This window comes from Berkeleyomyces rouxiae (genome assembly GCF_048999995.1).
Source record: "Berkeleyomyces rouxiae strain 22BRR77 chromosome Unknown BrBRR77_ptg000003l, whole genome shotgun sequence".
NCBI lineage: Eukaryota > Fungi > Ascomycota > Sordariomycetes > Microascales > Ceratocystidaceae > Berkeleyomyces > Berkeleyomyces rouxiae.
Genome location: NW_027396493.1, coordinates 3,245,637 through 3,269,124, shown reverse-complemented (window position 1 = coordinate 3,269,124; position 23,488 = coordinate 3,245,637). Strand labels below are relative to the sequence as shown.

Sequence of the window (23,488 nt, the reverse complement as noted above, 5' to 3'; positions counted from 1 at the left end):
TATACAACATGTAGCTGGTTATAGTTGATAGTACTTGGATATTTTATGAGTCGCTCCCCTTCTGACTTTACACTCGGCCAGTGTATTCATTTGCGTTCCTACGCCCCCTAATGGAGCACTCAAGAGACTCATCGGCTGTGAATATCCTTCGATATAATGCAGCTTCACGTCTGTTCTCACGATACAATAAAAGAGATTGTGCTGATAAGATAAGATACCGCAAATTGGTCTCGATACCCTAACCCTGAACACCGTTCTTTGTGTTCCCATACCTATCGTTTCCACCAACTAACTACCAACTCCCAAGTCTCACAAATACTTACCATAAAAGCGCATTTTCGCCGCTCCAATGTCAAAAACCGTCATGACACTCTGCAAAAACACATCCCCTAGAATGTACGGACCCTCATCACCAGTGGTCACACCAATGGCGCAATAGCCGGTGACTGGGTCCTTGAAGTCGTGGTAGATCAGATCAGTGGGGTTCAGCCAGAGTTTGACGTCGTTGATGATGATGGCCATGCGCGGCGGTGATGCGTCACAGGGTGCAAAGTAAGCGCCGTATTGGTACAGGTATATGGCTGTGGGGTTGAAGGACTTTGCAATGTCCTCGGCCAGCTCTGGAATGGGACCATATGGTTAGTATTCTTTCTTTTGCGAGTAGTCAAGTGGTATTGTTTGCTTACGGGGTGGCAAGTATAGCAGCGTTGTGCCAGTGTCGATAATGTACAGATATTTGCGAGAGTCTTGAACTTCACCGTACATTATGCCGTCTGTGACGATGGTGTAAAAAGTGTACTCGGAGCTGGCATCTGGGAAGTTGGAAACACTGGCCTATGGTAAGATTAGTAGCGCCAACATCACCATGAACAACTCTCTCTATACTTACAATTAAAATGTCTGTCGACGTCACAGTCATTGGGGTCCAGCTCACGTCAGGAAGCCCGCCCCATCCAATCAATCCACCTTGCGATCCCTTCTCCAGTGCCACTGCAAACACTGGCGCCACCAAACCTTGGTTTACCATGCTGCTAAAGATCGGCTGGTATGTCTGGCGGTAGCTCGATTCACCCTGCGAATCATACCCACCATACGCACTTGTCAGCGCTGGATACGCCATGCCCAAGATGCCATTGGTCGCATTGTTCCCATACCAGTACGTGTCATTAGCCAGGCCGACGAACTGCTCACGCACCGTCATGCCGCCAAGCGTAATGTCGCTCCGGCCCAGCGGCCCACTGATCTTCTCGCCCGAGCCGTAGTGCGCCTGAAAATGCAGCAGCGGGTCCTCACCATGGCGGAAGCCTGATACTAGACCCGGCCCCCACATGCACGCCGACTGTTCGGCCATGGAGTCCAGCTCCGTGCGGCACGTGAAGTTGCTGCGCACGGCCCACGTGTCACTGCTGCCCGTGTCAAAGAGCAGTGACATGTTTGTGCTGTCCCACATCACATTGATGCTGTATTGCGCAGACATGGTATCGATGGCGCTGATGTTCTGCGAGGTGATACCAGAGCGCTTGCGCCGTCGCAGACTGGCGCCGACGTGAGCGGCAGAGCGGCCGGTGGGCTGCTTTCCTTGGAAGATGAGCTGATGGGTGTGGTTGGCGGTGACATCAGTGCTGGCGGAAATGTTTTGACTGGAATTGATGCGATGGAAGGACAAGCCGGGGATACTACTTTTGATCTGACGCTCCAAGCTGCTTCGTTCCCGCAGGGGCGTGTTAGTTGCTGTGGCGAGAGAGGGAGTCCAGCTCAGGAGAAAAAGTGGGAGTGTGGTCTTCATTGTGGCTGATTCCTTGAGGACGAGTGGCTTGAGTGAACCTGTTGTCTCTCTGTGATCTGGCCATCACCAACATCTTGGCTGATCTTTATAGGGCAGAATGTTTGTCACACGAGATGAATAGTCCTCTTCAACTGATTCCATGATTGCCCTCAAATTCATCACAACACAGGCACGCAAAGTGAAGGGCCGAGACATGTCGCCAGATACCCACATCAAGCACTACAAAGGATCCAAGGTCTTTGAGGGTTATTACAAACCCATGGGGACTTCATAAGAATGAATGTTCAACACTCTGAGGCCATGTATTGGTGTCCCGAGAATTCAATCAGTAGTTGACTCCTAATAACAGATACGACACATCAAGAGAGTGACTCCTCAAGAGACGTTTGATCCCAATCTCAAGAAGCGAGCTGCTCTTTCTTCATGAAATATGTGGCTAGCACGGGATGAATTTCCCATTCACCCCAAGAGTCTGCAGGCTCATCCGCCCTTTGAGTACGATGTCTGCAGCTTGTGTAACACAACACATCCATCCACACTAGGCTACATCGTAAGACATGTGCAATCACAAGCAGGAACACAATACACAGAATGACATGATCACCGGAAAGAATAAACGTGGTTGACTCTGCGGTACCAGATGCTTGTGGAATGGAATCATCTGGTTAATTCTCCGATGTCCACAAGTTCAGAGCTTGTCTCATCAGTTTGGAAATGTCGGTTTTTTTTTGGTGTGGCCAATGGGCCGACCTACAGCAACCTGATGCAATTGGCTGCAAGAAAGGAGCAACGTAGAAATGTCGATTGTGCTATGTGTAGATGTTGTTATGGGATGTTCACCCGCCATGGCTATAACACCTGGGTCGCATCCACGCCTACTTTCCATCATCTCTTTCATAGTCCCATTGACATTGCTTGAAAAGATGCATTACATGGGCGCTTTTTGAATCGACTGTTCTCACATTGATTGGTAGCTCCCGTGGCTTTGCGATAGGACCACTCTCGGATTAGGGCATGATGCAGCACTCTATACGTTACTGTTCTGGTCGCCTGCAGTGAGCTGGTGGCAATATCTGTATTCTAGACCTTTGTCAAGTCTCTAGCATAGAGGAAGAGATTGAACCAATGGCTAGATGATTTGCGGGGAGCACCTACAAGATGTGCGTGTATGTACATGCACATGTTCATTATTGAGGCGACGTTTGTCCTTTACATAGCTATAAGCACCAGACCCTAAGCAAAGCGCACATCGCGAGTTTCTAGGGTCAGTGTATTGAAGGAATGACTTTGATGTAATTTAGGCTAATAACTAGTTATTTCTTGCAGGAGAAAGAGAAGGGGGGGGAACTAGCACAGCACGAGGTCACATTCCTAAAGGGTGTTTTGGGCTGAGAAAATTTAGATTACTGAAAAAGGAAAGAAGCACAGCACAGGTGCAGGGAAAGAACGACTTGTGCTTGGAGAAGAAATAAGAAAGAACACTAACAATAGCAGCTGGGCCCAACAGAAGCAAAAGGAAGAAGAGGAAGAAGAAGGAAAGGAAAAAGAGGCAAGAGCGCTTGTGGCACAGTCCATCTGGGCATCATCGGTGGGAAGGAGCGTCAACAGCAGAAGCAGTTTCTTTCTCGGGTGCCTTGAGCGATCATTGGTTGGAGGTAAATCCTGGTGTATTATTTTTTGAAAGAAAAAGGAATTTTTACTATTGTATTGTTGCTTGCGATATAAAAAAAAAAAGTTCCAAGATGCAACACTGTCATGAAGGCCAAGGAAAAAAAAAAAGCAGCTCTTCCTTTTTCTTTCCCCTTCTTTTTGGGGGCGCCAAAACAAAATAACACGCTGACGTTTGATCAGAAAGGAGGGGGTTGAAGACTGGCACCAACATCAACACGACAGCCAGGCAGAAAATGGGCGGCATGAACCTGTTTTTTGTCGGGCAAGAAAGATCTGTGCGGCGTTTTGGCTCCCAATTTTTCTTCTCGTGTACGGAGAGAAAACATGTGGCCGGTGATAGATTGTGAAAAGCGGTGAGTGAGAAGTTTTTTTCTCTTTTTCTTTTCTCTCTCTGGTGCCCTGGTGATGGGACAATCTTAATCTGCAGTGAAGGGGAGGGGTCGGGTAGCGTATTCCAGTATAATTATAGTAAACTAACTACGAGGAAAAAACACACAAGCACAAGAGCCCCAGACAACCTGCTCTCTTGCCTGGTGCTTCATTGCTTGCCAGCCTTGTTGTTTTCGTTGTCCCCGACACGCGGCCGCAGGGCGAAGAGACAAGACAAGACGAAGTGAGGTGAGGCGAGACGATAAGGAGGCCCGGAATGCACGATGTGATGGGCGCTCTGGGATAATCTCATGAGGCCGTGAGCCATGAAGCGTACCTCAAACACAACAGGCGTTTGTCAGGATTAGTTAAGGAATCTGACAGGAGGGTGTATCACTACAAATAGGTACATACATACATATGTTGTACATGATCTATGGCCGGAGATTATATCTCGTTGGCATTCAGCACCCTCCACAGTCCAAAGCCGATCTGGAACAGGTCTGAGGGGCCAGATCCAAGATATCTTGGCTGCTGATGATGGATGGTCTTGGTAGCAAGGTCATAAGGCTGACGGAATTCCGTCTATTTGCACTGTTGTGTATACACTTACATGCGTGTAGTTATACAAATGTCGTGACATTAGCCCCAACACCTCCCCCTTCCCTTCAGTCCTGCAACATGTGCAAGTATCCCGCCCGCCACTCGCTTGCATTTCAGGCAATATATCTGCCGCTTGACTGACCTGTTGTCTACAGACGTACTCGGTCCGATGCCAGGCATCTTGAGATCTTGGTTGGAAAGCACAGATTGCTAGCTGACATCTGCACGAGGCCGATCGTGCGGACGGGCTGGAAGGCATACGTATTTTTTTTCTCTCGTCTTCTTCGCATTCGAAGGCGAGATGAAGGAGCAACAGAGCAGGGCCGGGATACACAGAGATCGCGATGGTGCCATATAGACCGGCCGGGGAGAGCAAGGATGGATGTTCTTTTCCGCTGGCGGTTGCATGGAGGCTAACTACAAGTAGCACACGTTCATTTGTCCTGTAAACCCAAAAATCGCAGTGGAAAGCCAGGAGCATGGGAGAGGAAAAGGACGGCTTGGCAGTCTTGATATTGTCTTGTCATGGCGTGGCGTGCTGACTTTTGAGCCAAGGCCTGCCCACTGGAAATTTTTTTGAGTTGAAGGGAGCACAGATCGCCTCGATGCCAGCCTAGTATCCAACCAAGTCTGAGGACTAGGCAGTGGCTATGATGTAACAGCTATTCGACATATATGACTATAGCTGGTTGACTAACTATACAAAGAGACAAATGTGCCGTGAAAAAAGAAGGTGCTACAGTCAGTCAGGAACCAGAATAAGAGCTACGGGTCAATGTGATTGTTCGTCCTCGGGTTTCTTCAGATGTGACATGGTGTCTTCTCGCACCTCCGCCTTATCAACATCCTCTCCTCACCCTCATTGCGACTGCACAGCTGTCAAAAGCGAGGCTTTTCAAGAGGCCGCAGCAGAACAAACAGCAACTTGGGCACGCCCGCCAGCCAGAGACGTCTGCGGCTCCTATAACACTAGCATATAAGCCATGGCCCAGTCAGCATACAGCGCAGTGCGCATTATCTCAGGTCGGTCTATATATGAGCCAGCCTGCACTCAGACGAGCAGTGCCGGCAGATACACAGCAATAGCACGCGCAACTATGCCGCCCGCTCGTCGTCAAATCTCAGGTGGGTGCGGGTTGGCCAGCTAATATGCGATGGTGGCAGGTGATATCAAAGAAACGACGCACCCGGCTTGGTGTTTGTGCGGCTGGCCACCATAACCGTGGCCATGGCCCGCTTCAAAGAGTAGCCCCAAGCCCAAGCAACATCGACACAGACCAGGCAAACCAGCCAAGACGGCCCTGCACGGCGGCGCTTCAACGCCGTTTTGGCGGCTTTGGTTGGTACTAGTATTTCCCCTGTTGCGTTGCTTTCTCCCCCATTTCCATTCCTTTGCCCCCGCCTAGTCCTCTCGCTTTGTGTGCTGCTGTGGAGGAGAAGAGAGAGACGCTCCAGGAAAGGATAGGGGTTGTTGGGTGCGTAGGATCGGCATGGAGAGGAGAAAAGCCCGTTCGAGAATTTGGAGGATCAAAAAAGACGGCGTCTAAGAGAAGAGGGGGGAGGGGGCAGAGACGATCCAAGGCTGCAGAGAGAGATTTGGACGCCAACAACAATAAATACATGCATGCATGATAAATAGGTTCATGACAACGGAGCGAGACAGAGATAACCCTGAGCAAGAAAAAGAAACCCTGATTCAGACTGACGATCGGGGGGAGTTCACGAGCCACGTTTCTCATCTAACCTTTTCCCTCCTTCCCAACCAACTTGATTAACAGGCGACTTTTCTAACTTTTTAGGTGTTCTTAGCGAAGCACAGCGATGGTCTGAGCTCTCCAGATCCCCCAACAAGTTTGGGAGGCACAAAAAGAGCAAATGGCAGAATAGAACGAAGAACAAAAGAACAGACGAAAGGAAACACCAGCATGGCGAGGGGATGGAGGATAAGGGGTCTGAGCCCTTGATTCCTTTGCCTGTTCCAGCCGGGAGACTCCAAGTGAGTATACTAAATTGCGAACTAGTCAAGGGACCAAAGGTGAGGGAGGCATGAGTTACACGTCTAAGTCCAGGCGGTTCTCACAGGGCGCATGGAACCGCCCAAGTGACTACCGGGTGCTCTGGTTGTAGAATATCGAAATAGAGCGACAGGGCTGCCAAGAACAGGGCCAGACAACCATTGTCCCGGCAGCGCTCACCTCGCCTGGCGTTGGTAACGAGTCAAGGAGGCCCGAATCAGCATGGGCGGGGGCAGAGAGACTTAGACATGGATGGATAGCACATTTCAACATATTGTAGCATGTAGTATAATATGATATGTGCATGCAGAATGTAACATATTAAAAGGAGAAAGAGACAAGCGCAGTCTGAGGTGTCCCAGCTGATACGCGGGGAGCGAGTACATACCCAGATCCAGCATGTAGTTAGTTATTGTGCTGTGTCTGCAGCTCCGTACTATATTGGTGGGTGTTTCCAGAGAGAAGTATAGCTGCCAGTCATCACAAGATAACAGGTATTTCGTTTCAAATCTACCGCTTAGACTGCGGAACAAGGAGATAGGCACCCCCATCGATGGCTTTGAGGAGAGAAGTTTCGTGATATTGTGTATGTACAAGTCGAGTCAGGGTACAAGCACTTTCGCTGATGTCATAGGTAGGACTAGGCAAGGTTTAAACCCTAACTATTCTCTTAATTCATTTCTATAGGCAAACCCTGAACCGGGCTAAATCTTCTAATGTTGTCTCCGGCTCCTCAAATCAGCTCAGAGAGGGAGAAAAGGATATTCCAACTGATTCTCCGTGCGGCTCCATTAGGAGACAACAATCAGAGAAAAAAAAACCCTGTCAGACTAGCTTTTACAACTTAAAGATTTCTTCTTTGAAGAGAACCAGAGAAAAATAAAACCAGCGAGAAGGACAAGGGCAGATATAGAGGTGCAAGAAAACAACCCAGGACACTCGGAATACCTGTAAAGAGAAGCAAAAAGTAAGAAAAAGAAGAGTACATGGGAGAAAAAAGAAGATGGTGATGAAAAGAACGCAAAGACCTCGGGCTCAACAAAGCAGAGGCAATAGAAGCCAAAAAAGAAGAAGGAATCCCAATGTGAGAAAAAGAAAAAAGAAAAAGAAAATGAGAGGGAAAAAGCAAAAAAAGAAAAGACATAAAAAACATAAAATCACAGTCTATGTAAGTGTCCATACTTCGTCCGACAAGAATACCACCCAAGCGACAAGGAGCCCCAGCAAGATCCTAGCATGGGCTTGATGGTTAGGTTCCAGCCCAAGTCCCATGCCCTACTGACAAGGATAAGAGCTGGTCTAGTCGAGTCCAGTTCCGTCCACTTTGGCTGGGATGTAATGGCCAAGGGTGTTCTTTGAAAGCTAGGATGCTGATGTTTCTGATGCGACTTGTTATTTTCTCGGAGAAAGGAGAATTAGAAGAGAGCGCGCGAGCGGACTTTCCTAGGTTATCATGTGCAGAAAAGAAGAGGTATGAGGAGGAGGAGGGGAGCCGGGGGCGGAGGAAGAGTAGGAAGGGAGTTATGTTGATGTTCATATTTGTTTTTTTTTTTTCTCAATCATGTGTCTTGTACTTCCGACCTTATTCGCCATTATTGATTGATTGCTGCAGCTTCACACTTTTCTTGTAACTAAAAAACTTGCTATTCCTTTTTCTCTGTTGTCATATCATTCCTTGGACACTTACCTGTTAATGTAACCATATAATGAAAAATGATTAATCTACGCAGACGCAATGAACAGACCACCCTGCCCTGCATTGTCCATCTGTCTGTCTGTCCCCATCAAGATCGCACTCGCTTTGGGTCTTGTTTGCTCTCTCCCAGATAGGCCCAAGTCCAAATAGACAACAGCCTACTACCTAGTACTTACTGGCCAAGCCGGGTGAGCCAGGTCAAATTTACCTGGACTCTGTTCTGGGCTGGCCCGCGTCATTCTTTAAGATCCCTTCACCTATGCTTTCCTCTCTCCAAAACCTCCTGAGGGGTCATTTTCCTTTTTTTCACTTTTTATCCCATTATATTTCTCCTCTGGGATGCAGGACAGCGGTAGGACTGCCCGTCTGACTCGTACTTATATACTAATCCTTTCCAATGTGTTTCGTGAACGATTTTAGCTCAAGCTTCCTCAATGAAGAATGAGATGAGATGAGATGCGCGGGAGATGATGGGGCGAGGGTCGGAGAGAACAAGAAAACAAAGAAGAATGTCGAATCGACAAAAAGAAAAGTGGCAACAAGCTGGTCGAAGAAACCAAGATCGAGAAGACTGAGGAAACAACACGACCACCGCTACTTTAGAGCTAAGCAGACACATTTGTCCCGGACAAGTAACAGCGGCCAGTATCCATGCATGCATGGTATTGGGCTATAAGGCAGGCTAGCACTGCAAGAAACTCTCCTTTTGCTCTAGTTTCCACCTCTGTTTTCTCTTCTCTTGCGCGGAAGCGGATTTTGTCCCCTGTTTCTTGCTCTCCTTGTCTGCTTGGGAATATGTGTCGATGTATGCTTTTAGTTCCAAGGGTCTCAATTCCTCTTACTCTTCACGTTTCTTTCCTCGTCCAACGAGACTTGCCTGCCTTCTCTTCTGTCTGGCCAAAGTTGCCCTGCTTCTTAGATCTCCAAGACCCCCTCTCCACCCCCCGTCCTGGTCCACCGATAATAAATCCTCCGGCCGAAGGAAAGAAAGGGTAAAAAAAGCCAGCCTGCAGTAGTTGTTGGACAAGCTGAGCATTCTAACTGATCGACCCATGTTCATGCTGCTTGAAGCTTCTGTCTGACGGGCTGAGATTTTAATAATATTGCATTTTACACTTGATGAACATGGTGATATGCACTCTCACGCACATTATAACAGCAAAATGCACCCTTCGGGTTCTCTGCTCGGTAGGCGTGGCGGCTCGCTACTTTGGCGACTGGATCAGCTGGGAGGATATGTGCGTGAGGGCAGAATGTATGCAAATACGGACATACATACATGTATACAAGCTGGAGCTGTGTGTCTGGGCAAAGCCTTCAAAGTGCCGAAGCCCTTCCGTCAACCACACATGTCTGCCGCTCTTTGTCGTCTAGCCTATGTATTGCATGTATATTCATTGCTTGCACAACAGGCTTTCACCCTCCCTCCCAAATGAGTTCGAGTCCCCTGTCTTCTCTCTTTTCTCTACATCTTCATCCTGATTCCCGTCTGGTCTGTAGTGCTTTAACTTTGAAACCGCCTTGCTTTCTCACTCTCACTCCCGGCTTACGTTTTCCTGTTCTTCTTTCCTTTTCTCCTCCTAATTATCTCTCTCTTCTCGCGCCTCGTCGATATCATTCCTCCTTGATGCCGTGATCAGAAATTCGCGGAGAACCTGTACATACATGCTTGTCTCTGGCTTCCTTCTTTCTTGCTCCCCCACCGCGTGTCCCCTTTCCGCTCCGCCCATCCATCCATCGACCGTCCATCTTCCTTTGCCTGGCCGCCGATATCAAAATCGGCCAAGACAAAACAATACCGGCTGCCTTGTGCCTGTGACGTCCCACCAAGGCACGCGCTGAGCTGCCTCGTACTTGGACAAAAAGAGAGACCCGAGAACTGTTCCGCCCATAGGGTAGTTACCACCAGACTCGATCCTTCTCGTCTTGTCTCCTGAGCCTTCCTTCTTTTCTTGTTTCTCCAGATTCTTGTGACTCGGTAACTCGGTAACTCGGTCTAGTTCATTTGCTCTTGCCACCGGTGCACTTCATTGAAGGAAGGAACCTCTTTTTATATGCTGTGCGCCGTACAGTTGCCGTCATTGTCGCAATCCACTTTGCACCTCTCTTGCTGTTTTTTTTAATCACTTGTTTCTTTTTTTCTTATTAACTCCATCCCACCCGATTTTCTGGGGTTGGTTATCTCCTGTTGTCTCTTTGAATCACAAGAGACGTTGCTGTGAGTTAGACGAAAATCCTTCGCTGTTTCTTTCTCTCTTCCCTCCTTGCTTTATAATATTTCTTTTTTATTTGGCTTCTTTTTTTTTCTGTCGTCTTTCACTTGTCTTATTCTCCCATTTCCCCGCGCGACGCTCTTTTTGTGATTTTCATGCCGACACCTCACACATACGGCAACATCCGAAAAAGGTTCCCTCTATTTTTTCTTGCTTTTCCTCGTCGGCATCTGTCCTCTTTTTCTTTTTTTAATACTTTTCTCCTGCCGTCTTGCATCTTGTGATTTTCTTTTCTTTCTCTTCTGCATTTTAAGCCTTCTCTCTGGACTTTTTGTCGCCTCTTTCTTCATCTTCAAGTCGCAGCATGCATAAAGCGGCAACACACCTGCCAGGACATATACTCGATCTCTGAGAGCACATCTGCCGTTTCTAGCAAGTGAGACTTTGCTATCAAAGACACTGCTCCATCGCCTCCTAGACCAGGCTTGAGATTGAGAGATCAACGAACTAGCTTCATCCAGCGTTCAAACTCATCCACTCGAGCAACATTTCAGTCTCGAGTTACTCTCACCTCTCGCGCATATCCACCAACGAACAGGCGCAACCAGACACCGTCCTGCCAAACTACAGGACCGACTACCTTGACGCCGCCACTTTTACCATCGCCTGCTATCATACCATCTGCCCATTCTTTTCTCAACTGGCAGCACAGGCCCAAGAAACAACAGTACATTGTCTGGTTCCTGCTTATCTCTGTGACTGACTGGCCTGATATCCCACCTCCTTTCCTGCCCAGCATATTGCATATTATTCTTATTACTCCCCTTCTGTTTACCTTGTCTTGTGCTCCCGTGGCTTTTTTTTCTCTTTCCTATTGCCCTTGGCTTGGTCCGACTCGAGAATTTTCATCCCATCTTGGTTTCTGTGTGTGTGCTAGTCGTTGCCTTGCCGCCTTGCCTGTTTTCTCTCTGATCTCTTTACTCTCTTTTTCCTCTCTGCCTCCTCTTTATTTTTTTCTCCGTCTTCACGCGTCCTTCTTTCCTGGCCTTGCCCTGTCTTGCATCATTCTACTTGGTGCCTTTGTTTTTTTTTTTTTTTTTTCTTTTTCGCCTCTATCCCGAAATACTGGTTCCAATTACCAGTTTTCTCACGTTTGCGTTGCACAAGTGGCAATCGAGGTTTGGATTGTATTTGCAGCTGATTGATTGCTCCTCGGCATTGCCCTTCTTGATTTCGTTGAAGCCGGGGGTTGTTAGACTGTGTGAAGAAAACACCACAAACAGTCAACAAAAGAAACTCCAGGTTGTTTTTGCCTCTGTCACAGTGAGGCGTCCCGACAAGCTTACTCTTATTATATTCCGCTGAGCCTTAGCGTCTGTCAGGTCTCATCAGCTTCTACACCCATCCCCACCCGAAACCCCCCTCCAAGTCGCCCACCATTATCGACTACGCCCAATCCTCAATGTTTGCGCAGTCGCAGCCTCCCGATCGAGGCCAACCCCACGTCCGGAATCCGTTTTTGCCGTTCGGAGTGCCCAACCAGACATTTGCAGGCCTGGTCACCAGCGTCCTGTCCGAGATTCAACCAGTCTCGGCGTCATGGCCTGAGCAGGACTGTCTGTTTGCCGACGTGGGCGAATATCTCGTCAAATGCGCCGAGGTTTTGGCTGACATGGCCGACAAGCTGTCAAACAGTCATCATTTAGCCTACCAGATTCACCACGCCCAGCAGCAGCAACAATGGAACCGAGAATGCTTCAACTACCAGTTCTACCTGGCTCATAAAAATGAGTGTCTCAAGTAGGTTCCCCCTCTTTTCCCCTCAGTTGTACCTTGCTTCATGAGCCGGGCGCCTGTGCTGCTTTCTCGCGTGGCCTGTTGCTTATACAGTCTTGTCTAGGTCTATAACCAACAACCTGAGGAATACTGCAGAGACTCTTCGGATAGAATGGAACAAGAGTGATCACCCGCCACACCCACACCACAACCAGTCGGCACCACGCGGGGCAGTCGGCATGGCCCAGGGCTATGGCCAAGACCATTCCCAACAGCACCCAGCACACCAACAACACCCGCAGCAACAACAACATCCACAGGCCCAGCAGCACCCACAGCAGCACCGCCTGCCAACCATGGCGCCATCCACCGTTCCCGTCTCATCCGTCGTGTCGGGCCCGCCAACCCCGCAACAACAGCAGCCGCAACAACAACAACCGCCCGTGTCCGCCGGCATGGGCCCCGCCACCTCTGGCGCGCCCGGCCCCGTGCCCGGCATTGTGCGCCGCGACCCTCCAACTACGCGCACTACCTTTGCTCCCACCCAGTATGCGCCACAGAACGGCGCGCCCGTGGCCTACAGCCAGGAGCCTGTGTACCCGCTGGCCAGCTCGGCCACTTCAGGGTCTATGGAGCCCATGGAGGACGAGCTGTCGGTGCTAGATGAGGAGCGCGTGCGCCAGTTGCTCAACCAGCCGCAGCACCGTGGTGTTGGCCAGCATTACTGCCCGTTGGGCGAGCGGTGTGACAAGGGTGGTGTTTCTCCAGATGGGACGATACGACTGTTTGAGCGCAACAGTGACTTCCGGTAAGTTCTTTGTCTTAGTTTTCTGTCCCCTTGCTGTGGCACGCTTGTATCCCCAGAGCACTTCGTAAAATGTCTTATCCATGTGCTGTCTTCTTACGGGATGATGTCTCATTTAGCGTGGTGTTGGTGGAACATGCGTGCTTACACGCTCACTTCCTCCTCCCTCCTCCCTTGACCTGCTTCTTTTTTTTTTTTATCTCCGCCGCTTGTCTAACACAAAGTCCCCCCCTTTGGTAGAACACACCTTAAGAAGCACATCAAAATGTACAAGTGTCCGGTTCCAGGCTGCAAAAACGTCGAGGGATTCGGTCGCAAAGATCAACTTGAACGTCACATCCGCACCACCAAGCACGGCTCGGCCCCCGGAGGCAATCCCGGACCGCCACAGATGGCTCCGGCCCCGCAACAGCCCGAGTTTGTACCACCCATGGGACCTCGCTACTAGGCAACAAAAAAGAACCAACCATGTCTGGTTTCTCTCTCTTTCTCTCTATTCTCTCCCTCTTCCTACTATGCTTCCTCCTGCTTCTCCTCTACAGTGTGACCTGGTACACCTTGTCTGCCCTGTTGTCTTCTTCCTGTCCTTTGTCGTGGTCTCTTGTCTTACTTTTGGTCTGTTTCCTGTTTCTTTTTTTCACTTTGTCCCTTAGCGAAAGCGTTGTTTACGACAAAACTTTACATATGAGACGATGTGATGAAGGGTCCTCATTTGCGCCTGGTTTTTTCTTTCTATTTTTTTGTTCGGCATCTCCTTTTTTTTTTATTGCTAGCTTTTTCTGTTCTTTTCTTCTTTTCTGTGTGGCTTGTTATGGCTCTGGCTGTTCATTCCTTTTCTTTTCTCGTGTCAATCGATTTGTTTGCCGTGAAACTGGCCTCGATGGTTTTCCAAGTGGCTCATATGACGTCACTGAGGATGCGTCCTGGCCGGCATATGTTCAGGTTACTTATTTACACCGTTCGATTACGCAAGGTTCTCGCATACAAACAACGCCGCGGTCACTGTAAAAGAAAGGACCGGCGATATCAAGTATGACAACTACACACACGCCTGTTAGTATGCGTCACCGTTGATCCATTAAGACCCCTCCGGACTCCAGACTTCAGACTTACTGTAAGCAACTTGGCTATGGCTGTCTCTTCTTCTTCTCCCGCATTGCTTACTTGCACGAGTGTGATCAGCTTCATGGCTGGGGGTCCGGTAGGCATCAGCATCAGTGCAAACCACAGCATGGGATCGTCGCCCAAAATGTGTGTGTGGGTTACCAGGAGATAGATGAGCCCAATCGAGGCGACGGGCCAGACTAGAAACCGGACAACCATGATATACATTGCAGTTTTTAACGGGAGCTCACGGCGATGTCCGCGGGGATCTTCGCTGCCAGCCAAGCCGTGAGTAGTCGTCATAGCTGTGTACAGAGAAACGCCCGTAATGACTACGGGAAGAGGAATGAACAAACTGCCAATGCTCTTGAGGGAGGCCGTGAGCCAGGCCGTGAAGATGCCGCCGTTGGAGAGACGGTCGAAAAATGCCGTCTTCAAGACAGGCGTCAACCCAATCATGGTGCCGGCCAGAGCTCCCAGCAGAGGCGCATTGAAAAAGTCGCATATAAAGAGAGCCCACCACTGTAAACGCGGGCTGAGTCGGTCCCATTTAGACGGCGACACAATAGACGCCCGGCGGTGTGTAGACGCGGAAGCCGAACGAGTGGACGAGGCACGCCGGGAAGGGAAAAATCGATTCTCGTCCCAGCGTGAAGACGAAGCCTCGGAAAGAAGCCCCGTAGTCTCCGTTGCTTCTTCACATGCACCTCTGCACTCGGCATCGATTTCTTCGGCGTCGTCCTTGCTGGCCTCGGGTGCATGTTCGCTATCAATCAGGCGTGGCCCAACAGCAAATGTCAAGCAGCTTGACACTGTCGAGAAGACCAAGAAGTACGACTTCATGCGCGCCACCGCCCGTAGCCCGTCATGGTTATGCCCTCCGTCGGCCCCGCCATCCAGTAGTCTCTGTAGAATGCCCGTCTGCTCTAGCGCAGCCACGAGGAGCAACGGGTAGCTCGCCGTGTTGTTGAACATAACCGCCGGCGTTGTCCAGTCGGGCATCTTGAGCACCAGGTGCGCGATTATTCCGAGCACAAAGGACACCAGATGGCAAAACAAGGCCCAGAGCAGGATGAACAGGTAGTCGCCGGCTGACGAGGGCGCAAGCTCGGCTCCAATGCTGGTGAGAATCAGGGCTGGGAGGAACATGCGCACGCAAACCTTGGAGATGGTGCGCGTGGTGGCCGACGAGAGCAGGGAGTGGTGGGCAGCAATGACGCCATAGCTAATGACGAGAAGCACCGAGAGGCTGGCTTGTATGGCCGCTGCAAAGGAGAAGAGCAGGCCAGAAGGCATGGTCAGACGTGGGGGGGGGGCAGGGGACGTATGTAAGTCGTGTAAGTAGTCTGATTGATTATGCAAGTGAGTTGGGTATTTTGTGGAACAAGATAGGTAAGTAGTTACATGGCAATGTTCTGTTTCAGTTCAAGATGAGTTAAAAATCAGACTAAGGCTTAGCCAACTGACACCGCCGTCAAGTATTCACTCATATCACAAGATGACATAAGACGACTAACTAATGATGACATGAACACGGATAGTTGCACCATTAGGGTTACATTAGCGTCCGTAGGGTTGGTATCAACCGCCTGGTGACTGTTGCTGCGGTGAAAGCATACCACAACCGACACATGCAGCAAAGCCAGATGCCAGCCAAAGTCGAGACGAGGCGTAAACACTGCGGCGGCGACTTGCAGCTTCAAGGGAAGTAAGCCTCATGCACACGGCGTGACTTGGACTGAAGACAGAGCAAGACATTTGAGCGCGACGCTTTCACTACAAACACCAAGACGATTCACGCATGTTAGATACTGTCACTCTCCAATGCTCCTAGTATCTCGTCTCTGACACTTGGAGTATTTGCCCACTGAAAAAAATCTTCTTCTTCTAGCACGCCTCAGGATAGTGCGTGCTTGTGAATTTGGTGCTTGTTCATAACCTTTGCAGGATAGTCGACCAGATACTCACTCTTTAGACACGACTACGACCACGACAGCGTCTAACCCGCGCTGCTTCCGCCCGTACCCACGCCGAGAAATGTGCTTCCACTATTGGTCACGATACACTGCTTGCGGCCATACGACCTACTCCAACTCGCTTCTGTGCAGCCATGGCTTCGGCATTCTCCACACCAAACTGCCCGTCACAAGTCTGTGCGAAGCAGCAACATACCGGACCTGTGACCACACGTCGAGCACAGAGGCACAGAGCTGCTGTTCCAGAGACTCCAAGCTCTTTGAAACCATCTGCCAGGCGGAGAAAAGCGGCTTGCATGAGCTGCTGCACCAAAAGCACAGGGAAGGCCAGCCTGTGTTTCCCTGCCACGAAAGGAGAGACATTACCACGGTCATCTCGGATCAAGCCTGTCCAGGCTGCAAAGTTGGCTTGGATAGATTGCGCACTAAAACAGATCAGAGCCCAAGGCATCGAGATTGGGAGTCGGTGGCACGTCAGGATCTTCAGAGCATAGCGTCCCCTCTGGCGTCATCAGTTGAGGAGATGTATGGGTTTGAGCCCGTAGGAGTGCACAGGCAGCCTAGCGGCAGCAGTTCCAACAGTGAGGGTAGCTGGTGGTCCACAAACAGACTAAGCCGGTCTCATTCTGGGTATAGGTCGATGGGTACTGCTGTGGAGTCGATTTTGGAGGTCGACGAGGAGATTGACCGCTTCATGCTAGATGCGATAGGCAAGACGGACTGGGCAGACGAAGCCAGCGAGTGTAATGTTGTGCTAGCCAAAGATCAGTCACCGGAAGAGGCCCGGGACGCTGTGGAGTCTTTGAATCAGGTGCTTTTGCCTTCATCTACAACGATGGTGCCAGCAGAGCCCCCACTTCTGACGTTGACCGAGGCTCCCGAAGAGTCCTTTTGCGGGTGTGCTGGACCAATAGAGGAGGCTCCGAGAGAAGAGGCTGAACAAGCCAAGCCCAGCGACGGCGAATCTGACGGCGAAGCCCACGCCTCAGACTTGGACGAGGACTTTGAGCTGTCCTTTGTGTCAGCCTACTCGAGCCCGAGATCTCACATCAAGTCGGTCTCTTGCACACAGGTCAACTTGGGCGGCGACGAGAAGCTCTGCGCGAATGCGACTACAGCGGCATCCAAGAGCTGTCTGGATCTATCGTCGTTCCAGACTCTTTCGCATGTGCCCCAGACGCTGGATGGGGCTTGGGGGTATTAGCAGCGGTGGGGGTAGGGGCGGGGCGAGTTGGCTAGTCTGCACACATAGTTTTCGAGGCTAGCTTTTTAACAAAGCGGCCAGCAAGAGCGAATAGCTCGCGCCAGCGTCGCCAAACCGGTCGGAACAGGTGTAGTTTGGAGAATAAGTATCGGAAGAAGTTTGGAGCGGGCCGGACCCGCTAACACTACATGTTCATTTCCCCACTATTAAGTTGTCTTTTTGAGCTAGTTATATGACATCAAATCACACCGTCCCGAGGCTTTACGCGCACTGTACCGACCTTGACCTTGGCCGCAGTCGAAGCTTCCTCATTATTTGATCCTCACCTTTTGCCATTTGTTCTTCATTTCTTCCCGCCTATTTTCCATGCCTGGGTATTTTATATTCTGATATTCTTTTTTTCTGCTATCTGCTTGCCGCCGTCCGTCGCCGTTTTCCTTGCCGACCCACAACCATCGTTCAGCGTTACTTTTCCCTCATCGCGGAACATCGCCATCGTCATTGCCATCGTCGTTCAAAATGGCCTCCAAGAAAGCGCGCCAGCGCATTAGCTATGGTGAGAGCCGCCGGCCGTGACCAAGGCCTCTGCTCCGATTGGCGGACCGTCGTGTTAACATCCTGTCTTGCAGTCTTGGATCTGCCGCAGTCGGCAAACGGAGAAGGCGGCCATCGCCTGGGCGTAAGTGGCCTGGCGGTAAATCGTGAAAGCTCCATATTGTGTGTTTCCCCAGACTCCCCCGCTTCCCCGCCCGATTACTCATACCGTTCGTGTTTATAGATACTCTGGAGGCCGCGATGGAATGCTTTGCGCCTGGAACCTCAACATCGACCTCAACTCTAAGCCGTCAGTCTCCGATACTACCCCGCCTACTGTCTCCAGTCCCGAGTCTTCGAATGGCGCCCCGAAACCCAGCACCAAGTCGACAATGCGCATACAAACACAAGGCCACACGCATTGGATCAACGACATCGCCCTTGTGCAAAACAACCAGACCGTGGTCTCGGCCTCGTCAGATTTGACCGTCAAAGTATGGCGACCTCACAGCGAGACCGATCCTTACACAACACACAAGATCGGAGAGCACGCGGACTACGCTAAAGTTGTGGCCGCACCACCTGAGAGCACGTGGGTGGCCTCGGGTGGCCTCGACCGCAAGATCAGACTCTGGGACATCAATGGTGGGGGGATGACGCTGGAGGTTGATGTCAGAGGCGAGGAGAAGCCTGAAAAGGGCTCTGTATATGCCTTGGCTGTCTCGCGTGGCCTCATTGCATGCGGCGGTCCCGAATCCATCGTTCGCTTAATGGACCCGCGCACTGGACAGAAAGTCAGCAAGTTTGTCGGCCATGGAGACATGATTCGCGACATCTTGCTCAGCGAAAACGGCGATTCCGTGCTGACGGCCAGCTCCGATAGAACCATCAAGCTATGGAGTGTGAAAGCCGGCCGTTGCATGTATACGTACTCGATGCATAACGAGAGTGTGTGGGCCTTGGCGTCAGAAGCGCCCGATCTGAGCCTGTTCTACAGCGCCGACCGGTCGGGGCTTATCGCCAAGACTGATGTCCGAGGACTAAACGAGGACATGGACCGCGGCCTCTCGCTGGCTCTAGCCAAGGAAAACACGGGCGTGCTTCGTCTTGCGCCCGCTGGCGATCACCTCTGGACTTCGACATCCAGCTCATCCATCAACCGCTGGAACACTGTCAACACCGATGACGTGTACTTTAGTAAGCCCAGAGCTGGTCGAGGTGGCTTTACTGACGGGGCTACCCTTCACCAGCGGTCTCTATCTTCGGCCACGGCAGCTACAACAGCCACGATTATTCTGCCATCACATATCCCGGCCTCGAGTGTTTTGCGAATTTCAAATACCGCCAACTTCCCTGCTCTTGTTCGTAAAGACGGCGAGACAGCCACCATTAATGATACATCTCCAATTGATGATGCTGAGGGTTCGGTGGTTGAGCCCATCCATCATCTTTCCGCTGAGACTATTGAAGGACAGAATGGTCTCGTCAAGCACGTTCTTCTCAACGACAGACGACGAGCATTGACGTTGGACACAGCTGGCGAGGTCCTGCTTTGGGATTTAATTCGGGGTGTCCCCATCAAAAAGTATAGTCAGCGCGATATTTCAAGTATCCTTCCCGAAGTAAACACCGTAGAAGCCGTTGCCCCATGGTGTTCTGTGGATGTCAGCTCGGGAAGCCTCACGGTTATTCTCGAGCCGTACAACTGCTTTGACGCAGAAATGTACGCCGACGAGGTCGCCACGGATGTTGATCCAGACCTTGAGTTCCGTGAGGATCAGCGTATCAACCTTGGTAAATGGGTTCTACGTTATCTATTTGCTGGGCTAGTTGACGAGGAGATTCAACGCGACGAAGTGTACCGCCAAAAGCTCAATAACGCCATTGAACAGCGCTTGGGAAGATCCAAAGGCACCCTACAACAGAGTACTATTGGTCCTATTCCTGAGGGTTCGGCCGACTTGGAATCCACTCCCCCCACCCAAAGCTTGTCGGCGCTGCCCGTTGGAGCGCCTTTGATACCAGCCCCAAGCCGCGTATCTCAGACAAGTCATGTTTCTCAGGATGACGATGTTTCATCAGCTGTACCGACTGAAGCACAGCCTCGGCTCGGACTGTCGACGGCATTATCCAACGTCAACGGGGACGCACTATCCTCGCCTGCCGTATCTTCGCCCACAGTCAAGGATAAAGAGGGTAATGAGGATAAGGATGGCAAGGAAAAGGATAGCAAAGGTATGGGCTTTAAGAAGCTATACATGGGAATGTCGTTTGGAAAACAAAAGAACCGCTCGGCTGCGACGGCTGAAAAGGCCCAGGCCGCCGATGACAAGGCCGAGGAAAGTGAAACGGCTTCAAATCTGGAAAAGGAGGTTGATGACTCGTTCCTTGGTGTCATTCAAAAGGTTCACATCGAATACGACAAACAACTACTTGAGGCGCCAGATCAACCCCTCGAAACCCGCCTGATGCCGAGTCTGCCCTCAGAAACACCGACCCTATCCTTCCCGCCCAAGACCAAAATCATCATCCAGGAAGAGACCAGCATGGGCGGCAGTGCTAGTATCTACATGGGCACTGTGGAAAGCGTGGGCAATGATGCCGATATTATCGAAAAGTGTGGCCCCATGTGGCTTGGCGATGTGTTGCTTCAGGGCCTGATGCCGTACAAGGAACCGGTCAAGGTTTCGTTTGTGCTACACCCGTGGCAAGACAGCCTCCCGCGCATTTCTCCGGCAGATGGGAACAACCGACTCAACGCTAATAGAATGTTGCGCGTCCGCAAGATTCTCGGATATGTTGCGGACAAGATTGATCCACTTCCGCAGCCCAAGCCCAAAGCAACAGCGGCTGCTCAGGAGGGTGTGGCCCCAGATGACCAGGGAGCGTCCTCGGAGAATACGCAGCCGGAAGGGGGCCCGCAGCAGCAACAGGACGAAGAGATTCTGGACGAGAATGGGGAAGTCCGGCCTAAGCCCGAGGAGTACCTTGAGCTGTACTGCAATGACCAGTTGCTGCCTGTGTCCATGAGTCTGGCTACGTTAAGAGCTCATGTATGGAAAAGCGGTAGCGACGTGATGCTCTACTACAAAAGCAACGGCCGGCGTAACATTCCCCCTCCGCCGCCACCGCCCATGATTCCCCCGGAGGAGTCTGCCACGGCGCAGATTTCGGCAGCGATATAAACATGAGACCAAAAAGCGTTGATCAATGACACGAGGGAGAAGAAAAAGAAGCGGGCAAGGAAGCGCAGAGTATTTCTTAGTGTTTTTTTTGTTTCACTCAAGGCGAGACCAGACGCCAAACAGAGAGCCAGAGCCTTTTGATTCAATAACGGGCGTTAATAAGCCAATAATGATATTATTACAAATAAGACCGGGCTTGGCTTCTAGCAGTCTTCTAATGCGTGTGTCTAAGTAGTGATACAAAAGTCGTGAACCAGATTCTTGTCGCAATGCCGTGCGTGTTGCATCAACTCTGCAGCCAGGCAGCGCAGTCTTTTCTCTTCCCCGTCGCCATGCATTCTCTTCATCACCGCTTCTCCTCGCTGGAGGGGAAGCCCAGGGTGTTGACTACTGACTGGTAGCTGCCAAGGAATATCGCTCCTCCAATGCTGATCCACATGACTCGCGGCCCGATGCCCGAGAAGAACACGCGCACGCCGCCCTCTTTGTACGTCTGCTTGAGCACTGTCACCACGCCCATCTTCTCTTTTGCCAGCATCACACGCGTTTTGAGCACGTCCAACGGCGTCGTCGCCGCAGCCGCCACACCTCCAGAAAACGACCCGTACGCCGCGCTCTCCAGCGCCGGCACGTCCGTCGCCTTGCCATTCTTGTCTGTACCGGCGGCTGTGCGGCGCGTGCGGCCCATGCGCTTCAGCGCCTCCCACAGCGGGAACTGGATCACGGTGAAGGGCACCTCGCGCATCACGGTGATGCCCCAGCCGCGGTACAGCGCGGCCCACACGCGCGGCAGGCTGCCCTGGGCCAGGATGGCGGCCAGCGCGGCGCGCGATGAGCCGCCGTGCTGGCCGGCCTGGGCGCGCTGCTTGACGACCTCGGTGGGCACGCGCACGGCGCACGCGGCCACCTCGCCCAGGCTGGCGGCCAGCATGTGAGTGGCGGCGGCGTCGACGGCCGGGTTGGCCGACAGGCGCAGGCGCGCGGCCAGCGTCGTCTTGACGGTCTCGTAGGTGCAGAAGAACAGGGCGGCGCCGGGCGCCGAGCCGACCACGGCCGAGCCGATGCCGCGGTACACGCCGCGGAAGCCGCCCGAGGCAAAGAAGCCGTCGGCCGACTGCAGGCGCGTTTTGAGCGTGTCAAGCGGGAAGAGCGACAGGTCGACGGTGGTGCCGGCGACGGCGCCGGCAACGAGCGCGGTATGGAAGGAGGTCATTGCGGGCGGAGGCGTGCTGCTGGGAATGCAGCGCGGTGTGAGGCAGATCCGGGCTCTGGGCTGTGTCGGTGGTGGCTTTTCGTACAGCGCGGCGGAGAAACACGCAGAGAGCCGGTCCGGGATGGGTTGCCTCGGAAAAAAAGAGAGGAGGAAAAGTGCCAACGACAAGTCGACGTCCAGCTCGAGGCTCCGTCTGTCCTTATCCTTATCAGATCGTCACGGTATAGTATACAAGGCGCTTCCCAGGGTGAGCTTGTACGTCGCCGGCAAGGCTGGCAGGGTTGCAGAGCTGGCAATGCGAGATCGGAGCGGCCTGAGTCGGCTTTTGAGTCGCAAGAACCACTCACAAATGACGCCCGTCAAAAATTCCCCTATTTAGCTGCGAAGCCCGAGCTGGCTTTACCGAGCTGGCAGCAGGAGTTGACCGAAGATTGACCCCGCGCCACCGAGCTCACCGAGATAACAGCCCCGCATTTCGCTTCTTCTCACACAGCCGCACCGAAGATGTGGCGCTGTGCTAACAACAGTGCCACTAAACCCTAATCCAGGACCATGTAACCCAGACATGCTTGCTGTAAGCCCCCCCGGACATGTCCGAATCTGGTAGATGTTCCACGCGGGATTCGGCGTCAGACTACTGCTGACGTTCCCGTTCCTTAATCTCTACTTTCGCTTCTTGGCTCGTGGCTGGTACAGCCGCGGCATTGAGCAAAACCCCACTTGGTAAGCGCGACTTCCAGAGAGGCTTTGACAGCCAACACGTCCTTTGTCTCAGCGGTATCCAAGACCAACTGAGGCAGCAGATTTGGAGTATTGCTACCCAGCCCATAAGACATACATACCTCTCCCTTGCTCTGATTTGCAATCCCAAGGCTTGGCTGCCACTGACACCTGCACGTCTTAGCTACCTCTCCCACTGATGGCCGTCTGCATATGGAGTGACACCCGAGCCTACGCGGGGATGCTTGCCGGCATCTTGTGGTCTTGGTCAGGAGTTACACTGCTTGGGGCTCTCAGTTGGGGGCAAGGTTGAGACACCTGTAAGTGGGCAAGAATGGAGTGGTTCTCGCATGGTTTCCAGTATCTCATGCCACTCTACCCCGCCAGCTGTTCCTGTCCCACACCCCAGCGAGACATGCATCATGACTTCCACCATCATCGCTCAGTTCAGTAACACTAGCCGTACCAACTATAACCCCATCCTTGGCTAAAGATCCCTCAACCTAGTGGTCTCTCGCTGCATATATCTCCGAGGTTCTCTTTCTCTAGCCTTAACAACCACAAACATCCCGCGTGGCCAAAATTTTCCACGACACAAACTTGCACCTGTGCCTCTTG

At 51.7% G+C, this 23,488-nt stretch overlaps 6 protein-coding genes across 6 annotated transcripts; 3 read left to right on the top strand and 3 right to left on the bottom strand.

Annotated features, from left to right (window-relative positions):
- Window positions 1-309: 309 nt before the first annotated feature.
- Window positions 310-1,786, bottom strand: BROUX77_004083 (uncharacterized protein; the record flags this gene model as incomplete). Its single annotated transcript, XM_073748806.1, has 3 exons — window positions 310-620; window positions 687-834; window positions 890-1,786. The coding sequence occupies 3 exons, from the start codon at window positions 1,784-1,786 to the stop codon at window positions 310-312; spliced, it is 1,356 nt and encodes a 451-aa protein (XP_073606508.1).
- A 10,029-nt stretch (window positions 1,787-11,815) lies between these two features.
- Window positions 11,816-13,382, top strand: BROUX77_004082 (uncharacterized protein; the record flags this gene model as incomplete). The annotated part of the gene is made up of 3 exons (XM_073748805.1): window positions 11,816-12,153; window positions 12,254-12,937; window positions 13,175-13,382. 3 exons carry the CDS (start codon window positions 11,816-11,818, stop codon window positions 13,380-13,382), a joined length of 1,230 nt encoding a protein of 409 aa, XP_073606507.1.
- Window positions 13,383-13,898: 516 nt separating this feature from the next.
- On the bottom strand, window positions 13,899-15,334 carry BROUX77_004081 (uncharacterized protein; the record flags this gene model as incomplete). Its single annotated transcript, XM_073748804.1, has 2 exons — window positions 13,899-13,973; window positions 14,048-15,334. The coding sequence occupies 2 exons, from the start codon at window positions 15,332-15,334 to the stop codon at window positions 13,899-13,901; spliced, it is 1,362 nt and encodes a 453-aa protein (XP_073606506.1).
- A 741-nt stretch (window positions 15,335-16,075) lies between these two features.
- Window positions 16,076-17,218, top strand: BROUX77_004080 (uncharacterized protein; the record flags this gene model as incomplete). Its single annotated transcript, XM_073748803.1, has 1 exon — window positions 16,076-17,218. One exon carries the CDS (start codon window positions 16,076-16,078, stop codon window positions 17,216-17,218), a length of 1,143 nt encoding a protein of 380 aa, XP_073606505.1.
- A 519-nt stretch (window positions 17,219-17,737) lies between these two features.
- BROUX77_004079 (uncharacterized protein) lies at window positions 17,738-20,937 on the top strand (the record flags this gene model as incomplete). Its single annotated transcript, XM_073748802.1, has 3 exons — window positions 17,738-17,774; window positions 17,848-17,935; window positions 17,997-20,937. 3 exons carry the CDS (start codon window positions 17,738-17,740, stop codon window positions 20,935-20,937), a joined length of 3,066 nt encoding a protein of 1,021 aa, XP_073606504.1.
- Window positions 20,938-21,283: 346 nt separating this feature from the next.
- Window positions 21,284-22,150, bottom strand: BROUX77_004078 (uncharacterized protein; the record flags this gene model as incomplete). The annotated part of the gene is made up of 1 exon (XM_073748801.1): window positions 21,284-22,150. One exon carries the CDS (start codon window positions 22,148-22,150, stop codon window positions 21,284-21,286), a length of 867 nt encoding a protein of 288 aa, XP_073606503.1.
- Between the last annotated feature and the right edge of the window lie 1,338 nt (window positions 22,151-23,488).